The 9690-nt window shown below is 36.3% G+C and overlaps 1 protein-coding gene and 1 long non-coding RNA gene across 2 annotated transcripts; one reads left to right on the top strand and one right to left on the bottom strand.

Annotated features, from left to right (window-relative positions):
• Positions 1–2064: 2064 nt before the first annotated feature.
• On the bottom strand, positions 2065–3486 carry LOC126976031 (trafficking protein particle complex subunit 1). Its single transcript, XM_050824179.1, has 2 exons — positions 3120–3486; positions 2065–2779 (listed from the first exon to the last, which is right to left on the bottom strand). The coding sequence occupies exons 1-2, from the start codon at positions 3216–3218 to the stop codon at positions 2441–2443; spliced, it is 438 nt and encodes a 145-aa protein (XP_050680136.1). The 5' UTR covers positions 3219–3486; the 3' UTR covers positions 2065–2440.
• A 4402-nt stretch (positions 3487–7888) lies between these two features.
• Positions 7889–9201, top strand: LOC126976037 (uncharacterized). Its single transcript, XR_007731822.1, has 2 exons — positions 7889–8211; positions 8854–9201. It is a non-coding gene; the product is annotated as an uncharacterized LOC126976037 (long non-coding RNA).
• The last annotated feature ends 489 nt before the right edge of the window (positions 9202–9690 follow it).

Here is a 9690-nt window from a genome sequence, read left to right as displayed (position 1 = left end):
AAAAAAACAACCGCCTTAAAAACACTATTCCAAATCAATAGATAATAATGGCGTATTTTTATACAATCTAATTAATTAATCTTATTCTATCTATTCTTCCCCCGATCCATTTGACCGCGTGCAACGCAAAGCAGCTCGAATTGTCGGGGACCCAGTGCTCTGTGAACGGCTGGATCATTTGGCGTTGCGTAGAGATGTTACTTCATTGTGTGTATTGTACCGCATCTATCACGGGGAGTGTTCCAAAGAGCTGTTTGATTCCTGCCACCCAGTTCCACCTTCGCACGACACGCCACAAGTTAGGATATCATCCTCAGCAACTGGATGTGAATGTGGGCGGTGGTATCCACTTAACACCGGGTGACCCGTACACTCGTTTGTCCTCCTTTTTTATAAAAAAAAAAAGGGTTGGATATCTGTTAGGCCCGGAATCCACGAAAGCGCAGAGGAGAGGAGACGAGAGTAGATAAGCCGCGAATCTGTCAGGCTATTTCCATCAGAGCAGAGAGGAGATGTGAGCTGTTTTTATAGCAACTCTTTTGGGTGTGCGAGGCGCAGGGAGAAGGCAGCCGCCGCGCTGCTTGATCGCTCGACACAAAATTCTACAGACAAATGAGACATCTCCTCTCCTCTCCGCTTGATCCATTTCCACCTGGTGGTGGTGGTCGAAGTGGAAATAACGAAATCTAATTGGTAATCAAAATAAATCTCCTATCGGCTTTGGTGGATACCGGGCCTTATGGTTTCTGAAGAATTAGAGGCTTCAGAGGACTATAATTAATTTTTTTATATTCATTTTTAAAAACCCATTTTTTTTTAGATTTCATTCTAGATTCAAATACAGTTGTAATAAAAATTGTGAATTATTTCGTATTTTTTAAATTTGTTTATAAATGAGTGACTCAATAACTAGGTTTTCAAGCAGATTTTCAAAACAATAGTATAACTTACCCAAATGTGAAGACATCTCAAAATATTACAATTACTATTTCAAATATGCTTCCATGCATTGGTTCCATAAAGGCAAAACCAAATAAAGGGGGGTATAATTTTGTTTTTGTACAAACGAAGTTTAGATTTTGCATGTAGCCATTACAATCTCAGAGAATAGTATAATACACTCTTAATAAACTGACTGACCTAATTTTATTACTAAAGCCTTCATTTTGATGGCAAACTTTTCAAAGTAAGAAAATTTTTGGGCTATGCAATGTTTGGCATCTAAAATAATGATATTTTTTAGACTCATTCAGTCTAATTTACATAAAGTCATATGATTTAACCTTTCCGAATCGGCGCGCTCCGGATCTCGCTGTACACTGTAGATCGGCAAGCTTCCGGCATTTTCGCGGCATTTTCCCCGTGTGTATTATTTTACGTGTAGTTATAAAATGCTTATAACTAGGGTGATTTGAGTGACTGTCACTGAAAGCTATTGAAACAAGCTATAAGACCATGTATAAATTATTCATATTGTCTTTCTTTTTTATTTCACTCAGACTTTTCATTCGAAAAAAAGTGTAAAAATAGGTATATTTTAAAATAAATATTGTTATTATTGTTAATTACTTGTTTTATTTATTTCCTTTTATGTTTTTGTAATGAATAGTATATGTTAATTATAAAATAAAGCTTAAATCTCCACAAAGAACGATCTTCGTGTAAAGTCTTGATAACGACCGCTCGCTGCGCCGGCCGGGAACAAGTGGACACATAAGTGCTTTGTCCGTAAAGCTATGACGTCGAATATTGGTGGCCTTGAATCGTAACGGATCGAAATGTGTTTGGGAATTCACTCGTTCATAACTACGTAGGCAAATAAACCATCTTGTACACCTAATAAGGGTGAAAACTGGATGAGGTAAAAGAGTGCCCCGCGGCACAGCCGCTCTCATTGTTTTTTGAATTACCAGTGCCCGCGGGCACGGCCGATGCGGAAAGGTTAAAGCAGGGCAATACCTAAAGTGGTTTTTATTTGGCCAAATAACCAGAGGTATCAGCTAATTTTGGAAAATTAGTGTCTTGCCGTAAATAGTTTAGTAAACCATAATATTTAGCACAATGTTTGTCTTTACTTAGAAAATATTGCTGCTTTATTTATCTGTGTACATTAGCTTATTTATGAGAGGGTTTTCTTGCTATTATATATAAATATAATTTATTTGATACATAAAAAGGATTCTTTAATTGGATGTAGTTCCTGAAAAACATTCCAAGCCACAAACATCACATTTTAAAGAATTAATGTTTAAAGTTTAATAAATATTAGTGTATTCAATACATGTGGGTTGGGCTACAAAGTCATGAAGTCATTTAAAGAGTGAGTAGGGCTGCCATGTTTTGTCAGTACGTAATTAAGTATCACATGATCCAGTTTTGTGTTCTTAACTCAATTTTGACATGATTATGGTTTGGAATGTTTTTCTGGAATTACATCCAATTATGAAGCTCTAACAGCAGTCAAAGGTGCTTGTTTAACAAATATATCTAACTTATTCTTAAACAGTTCACTAATTATGGGCTCTCCTACTCCACAGACTGGATTCCGTACAACATATTTAACATAAATATCAGCATAAATCTTCTTCAATAAATCTCTTATTCCTTGAGCTTGGTTGTCAGTATTCATCACAAACTTTAAGCCAGAAGCCGTCTCTAGGCAGTGTAGAGTGTATTTAGAAGTTTTGTAGTTAATAAATCCATCCTTTGGGTCTAATGGTGATATTTTTGAAACAAATGATTTTATAGAAAATAGCATTCCATACATGAGTTTACCTTCCTGAAAAGAGTACAGAATTTTTTAAATTGTTGAGGATCTCATATAAGAAACACATACCTATGTTGTTATAAATAATTTTACTGTTATTAGAGAATAATAATGTAGGAATGAATTATCAAACACTTAAAGATCAAACTTACATTGTAGATTTCATGTTCAGGCTTAACTTTGTCTTCTAATAATTTATATAGTAGAGATTTGTTTTTAACTTAGAATTTGCAATGATCAGCCTACCACCCAACCCTACCAACGAGGAAGGATCATTCATTTAAATTTAAGGCATTTCTTGTTGTTGATTATTACTTATTTAGAAAAATGAAATTTATTATGAAATACCAACCTCCTCTCTAGACATTCCTGATTGTTTAGTTCTATTCCATTCTCCATAGTACAAAAGGGTACCATATCTATCAAATATGTACATATTATAAATAGTCATTGTGAATTTTTGAAGTAAAACTATTCATTAATATTATCTTTATTTTAACTTTATTATTGTCTTTTCACCTAAAGTTACAATTATAGCCTGATCACTGACGTGAAGTTTTTAGCCTGATAATATCAATCTATCTCTGTAAATAATCTCTTTAGAAATAATGATTTAATGCTCCTTAGAATTACAAATTTACAACAACATTTTATTTTAACTATAAATTTCAATGAATATTTCAAAATTCCGAGTTCAAAGTTCTTCCCTATATATTATTATACTCTTTGGTTCAGACCACAGAACAAAAAGAATTTAAACACTACGTTCCCACAGAACATGCGTAAGCATCATATTAGTCTGTGCACAGAACTGAGAACACTTTCACTATGGGTATGTTCCGATACGCACTACGACTACTGTACATTGTGATGTCAATTTAGTATACTGTGAAGCCGTTCCTTTATAGCCAGTTATACTGGTAACAATTTAAAATGGAACGCAACCCCGTATACTGTCAGCCGCATTTTTTGTCGCAGCATTCAAATGAGTGTATTAAAGTGTACGTTCCGATATGCACTGCGAGCACTGCAGTGCTATCACTGTAGAAAAATTCGTTCCGTAATGGACTGCCAGTATACTGCCGCAGTAAGCTAGGTAAATATATAACTGCATAAATCACCGCCATATTCTACTGTGAGCACTGGCGTTTTCGAGGTAAGGTACTCGCAGTACTTTGATCACGTGATCAGTCAAAACCACTCGAGTGCCTAAAGTCTTAATTAAAGGGTATGTTCCGATATGCACTGCGACCACTGTTCATTGTGACGTCAATTTAGTAAACTGTGAAGCCGTTCCTTTCCTCGAAAACGCCAGTGCTCACAGTAGAATATGGCGGCGATTTATGACGTCATATATTTCCCTAGGGTACTGCGGCAGTATTCTGGCAGTCCATAACGGAACGAATTTTTCTACAGTAATAGTACTGTGCTGTGCGGTGCTCGCAGTGCATATCGGAACATACCTGGTCCATAACGACGTTTAGACTTCAGACCAAAGAGATTTTTTTTTGGTTCTGTTCGTCCATCTGGACAGGCAAAGGGGTCAAAAGACCATACAGCCAAGTCTTCATTTTTATTTTTCTATTCTTCACGTTACACAGCTTGTTCAAAGTCAAACAATTATTTTATATAGTCTTCATCTTCAAACATAAATAGTACAATTTCCCATAAAAGTAGTATTTCGTGTTCTTCATGTTTCATTTTCTTCATATACATATAGGTTCGCATGAAAGGCCGAAGCCAAGTCTTTTATTGATAATATTCTTGTTCCAATGAAGATCAAGCTTAGCCCCTTATTTTTAATAATAAACTTTTATGATATAATACTAAAATATAAATCTCATATACGTTATAAGAAATATATTATACATGAATTATAAGTAATAATGATGAATATTAGTTGAATATAATTATAAGATATTATGAAACTAATTTAAGGTATAACTACAAATATAATATTTACATTAATACATTAAAATTTACATTATAAACACAAGTCCAATAATAATTTATGGACGAATATGTTTTAAGTCTGTGTAAGGGATTGTGTCAAAAGCAAGTCAAAAGCCAAGCCGTATTTTCAAATTTCGCCTACCGTTGAAACTATAAATTTGTAAAGCGGTACGAAGCAGTCATAAGTTTTCAATAACTGCTGAAGTGAGCGCGGGATGTCTTCAGCATTCTTATAAATATCCAAGAGGCAGTCTATCAATGTAAATCTTTGAAGATTATATTGGGGACAGTCAAAGAAAATGTGATCAAGAGTTTGGATGGATAAATTACAGAATTGACAAGTTGGAGAATCTAAAACACCGATCCTAAATAAATGAGCACCACTACGAGAATGTCCCAGACGTAACCGACAAATTGTGGTGTAAAATTTTCTGTGTAAGTATTTTTTCTTTTTAACAAACCAGGGAGGAGATATTTCGTTTATAAAGCTTTTAAAAGAAGTGAACTCTGACAAGGTGCCAGTGTGTGTCGCCAAAGATTTAAACCGTCTGCCGCCGGTCACATTTGACCACGTGGATGTGACCCGCCTCTTGAAGGATATAACTTTGCTCAAACACGAGTTGCAGAACTTACGTAATGACACTATTTCCAAAACGGAATTAAATAATTTTGAAACGAAATTGTGTAAACAATTAATAGAATTACGTTATGATAAAACTAAAATTAACAAAGCCAGTTCCCATCATCACCCTGACTGCATCCCAAACGTCAAAATGACGAGCAATCAACATTGCGTAAATACTCAAGGAAGCGATGCTACGACGGCTGGCACAGCGGAACGCCTGTATCATACTGATAGCACGCTCGCGTCGCACGCGCCAGCTGCAATCGTACCTACCTACAGGGATATTGTATCGCATGATTCACGCATACTTACTCAAACTTCAGACTTAGAAACGCGAAGCATTATTGACGAAACTGAACCATTAACGTTAGTGACAAAAAAAGGCGTAGTAATAATAGAATGAGAATTAATATGCGTGGTACTTCGACAGGTAATTGTAATATAGAAGTGGCTGAGTCATATGGTGCAATATATGTATCACGTTTAAAGAACACATAACTGCCGATAATATATCAGCGTATATCCAAACTCAAGGTCAAACATGCACTAACGTGGAGCACTTAACTCCTAGCAGAGAGACACTGTTTAACTCTTTTAAGATTACTGTGCTACGTACACAGCTACCTATATTTTTGGATAAGGAGTTCTGGCCAGTAGGTTCTGTATTCCGCCGTTATTGGGAGCGTAAAAGGACAATAGCGTCCCCACGAAACCTAATAAACATAGAACATGAACAGTACAAACAAAGATAATACTGCTATAATGGCTTCGTTTAACTGTAAGTCTATTAAAAGAACGATTCAACACATAAGATCACTCTGTAAGAGGGCTGACGTCATAGCCATTCAGGAAACGTGGCTGCTTCCGCATGATCTTAATTTCCTAAATAAAATTGACGATGATTTTGGGTGCATGGGAAAATCATCGGTTGACACGAGTGTAGGAATCCTGAGAGGGCGTCCCTACGGCGGGCTGGCCATCCTGTGGCGCAAGTCCAAGTTCTCCAGAGTGACTATAGTGGAATGTAGTAGTGACCGTTTATGTGCTGTCCGTGTTAATACAGGTGCCAGTGAATTTCTAGTCATTAATGTGTATATGCCAGTGGATTGTTTAGACAATCTCCCTGAGTATACTGATCTGTTAGCTAGTCTGGAAGTGTCTTACGTACTAGGAGACTGCAACTCACATCCCGGTACCAGATTCGCTGATGAAATGTTATCATTTTGTACGGAACAGCAGTTGCTGTGTGCGGATATGGAGTTTCTAGGATCTAACTCTGATACCTTCACGTTTATGAGTGACGCCCATGGCTCACGACGCTGGCTAGACCACTGTCTAACTACTTATGCTGCGTGGGACACTGTAACTAAAGTACAAGTAGACTACAACGTTAATTGGTCAGATCATTTCCCACTATTGATGTATTGTAATATGAATGTAATCATATCAAAATCTAGAGTGACCGATGTGCCAAATATTATTAATACTAAGATAAAATGGGGTAAAAGAAATGATGAACAAATTGATCAGTATAATAAAACATGTAATTATAATTTTATGACTATGTCTCTGAACTGTGATAATTTATCTAGTGATATATGTTTTAATACGTCTATTGACACTTTTTATGCTAAAATTATAAATGTACTTTACACTGCATCCATTTTAACTAGTGGTACTCGCTGTGGTCGTCAGAAAAACAAAAAAGTAGTGGGCTGGAACTACCACGTTCAACAAAGTCATGCAAAAGCGTGCCAAGACTTCACATGTTGGCTTAATGACGGTAAGCCTAGAACCGGTTTTATATTTGAAGGAATGTGCAATAGCCGTAAAATTTTTAAGAAAAAGTTAAGGTGGTGTCAGGATAACGAAGAATCTATTAAAATGAATATTTTAGCCGAAAGCAGAAAGAATAAAAATTTTGTAAAATTTTGGAAAGATACTAGAGTTTTAAATGGTAAATCTAGTGCGCCAATTACAGTTGAAAATTTGGAAAATCGGAAGGATATTGCAGACCTGTTCTCTAAGCATTTCAAGGTTGAGCCATCCGCTCCCACCCACACTGCTTTGTCTGTGACTGAGGCAGCCACCGACGGGGCTGTTCATATACCTCCAACTTTTTCACCTGACGACGTCGCGACTGTAGTGCGTCAAATGAAGCGAGGAAAGTCACCTGGCTTCGACCACCTCAGTATTGAACATATACAGTATGCGGGTGTTGAAATATTTAGAGTTCTTTCCGAACTATTTAATGCATGCCTAAAATATGAATACCTGCCGTGCAACCTTATAAGAACCGTAGTGGTTCCAGTCCCTAAAAATAAAACTGGTGATTTATCTAAGTTAAATAATTATCGCCCTATTTCACTTGGAACTATTATTGGTAAGATATTCGAGAGACTACTACAACCCGCACTGGTAAGGGAGATCGAGATAGATGATGCTCAATTTGGTTTTCGTACTGGTCTCGGGACAGATACCGCAATATTTAGCTTGAAGCATCGTTAATTATTACGTTGCTCGAGAAACCTCTGTATACCGTAAAACGGGGTGATTAGGGATCCAGGGGTGAATAGGGATAAAATCAAAATTGAACCTGAGACGAGAAATTAATTTGCTTACCATAGATTACTACATACTTTTTGGAAGAAAATCGTAGTAGAATATATACTCTCTAGGTTGGCAGCATTTGTTTAACATGAAGTCAAGCAATTCGGCGTAAGATTCACTACTGAAGTTGTTGCTCTGTTACCGGTGTTTTTTTGTGGTTCTAAACTTTCGAGATAAATATATTTTTTTAGAACTATTTGAGCTAGTTTAGTTTTATTACGGTATATTAGTTATTTCTAGAGACGTTACATAAAGGGTGAGTACAATTTAAGCGCTTATTTGTAAATTTAACGGTTAAAAGTGGGTGGAGATACTTTTTATCGAAATTTGAGGTGAATAGGAACGCCGAATGGGGTGTATAGGGATGGTTAGTAAGTCTAATAGGGACGCCATATTTGGTTAATAGTGACGAGCTTAGTGACTCAATGGGAATGTAGAAGGGTCAATAGGGACAGGGCTGTCACCACAATGTTCTTGTTTTTTATCATATAAATAGTTACAAAATTAAATATCGGCTTTAAACATGCAAAGATTATTAATACATGATAACTAAAAAGTAAAAAATAAATTATGACGAGTAGTAATTATGAGGGGGTAACACCTTTACAATTCAAAGAAATCGTTACTTAAGATGTGGATATATAGGAAGAGCATGTGTTATGATAATTCTAATAAGCACAAGCTCAGCTTGGATAGTTACATGGTTCCATTAAGAAGTTCCGATGCCCACTTTCCGACTTAATCACCAGATAAGTTTGCTGGTACTATTGTGATTCCATGTGAATTTGGTTAGTTATAATATATTTTTAATGCAATAGGTAGACAAACGAGTTTATATTTGTTGAACAATAATAAGAAATAAGTGCAATTCTATCATTAAATCTCTTTCTTTTTTCAGATAACATCTATTTTTGGACAACGCCGCGTGATTACCAAACTAGTCGAAACACAAATTATAAAAAATATGACGATTCTGTAATAGAAATAGCACTACACGAGTACAATAGCTCTAACCTTTCCTTTAAAGATGTTTCACGGAAATACGATATACCGAAATCAGTCCTGCATCGGCACAACACCCGTGTCATGAAAAAACAAGGAGGCCAAACTGCCCTAAGCCGGGCTGAAGAAGCGTACTTAGTAGAGTACGTAAATGTATGTTCAGAATGGGGATATCCTCTAGAACCCATTGATTTTAGATTGCTGATAAAAGGATACCTGGATAAAATGGGAGTTGATATCAAAAGGTTCAAAAATAATTTGCCAGGTCCTGATTTTATGTCATGTTTTCTTAAAAGGCATAAAAATAAAATTAGCAAAAGACTCAGTCAAAATACAAAGAGAGCAAGAGCAGCTGTTTCACCAGAAACCATCGATGAATATTTTAGAAAACTTGAAACGTCTCTTCGAGGCACACCACCTGCTAACATTGATAATTACGATGAGACCAACCTCAGCGATGACCCAGGACGTCAGAGTGCTGGTTAAGAGAACAGTCAAATACCCTGAAAGGGTAATGAACCATACAAAGGGTTCCACATCTCTTATGATGACTTCTGCAGCTGACGGCACTCTTCTACCCCCATATGTTGTATATAAATTGCAAAATATGTACGATACGTGGCGGCAAAATGGACATAAATATTGTAGGTACAACTGCACACCTTCCGGCTCGTTCGATGGTAATATTTTCCAGGACTGGGTTTGAACTATTGCAATGCCGTATTTCAGTGAT

The sequence above is a fragment of the Leptidea sinapis genome, chromosome 39, assembly GCF_905404315.1.
Source record: "Leptidea sinapis chromosome 39, ilLepSina1.1, whole genome shotgun sequence".
Classification (NCBI taxonomy): domain Eukaryota; kingdom Metazoa; phylum Arthropoda; class Insecta; order Lepidoptera; family Pieridae; genus Leptidea; species Leptidea sinapis.
This window is presented reverse-complemented; position numbering and strand designations above follow the sequence as displayed.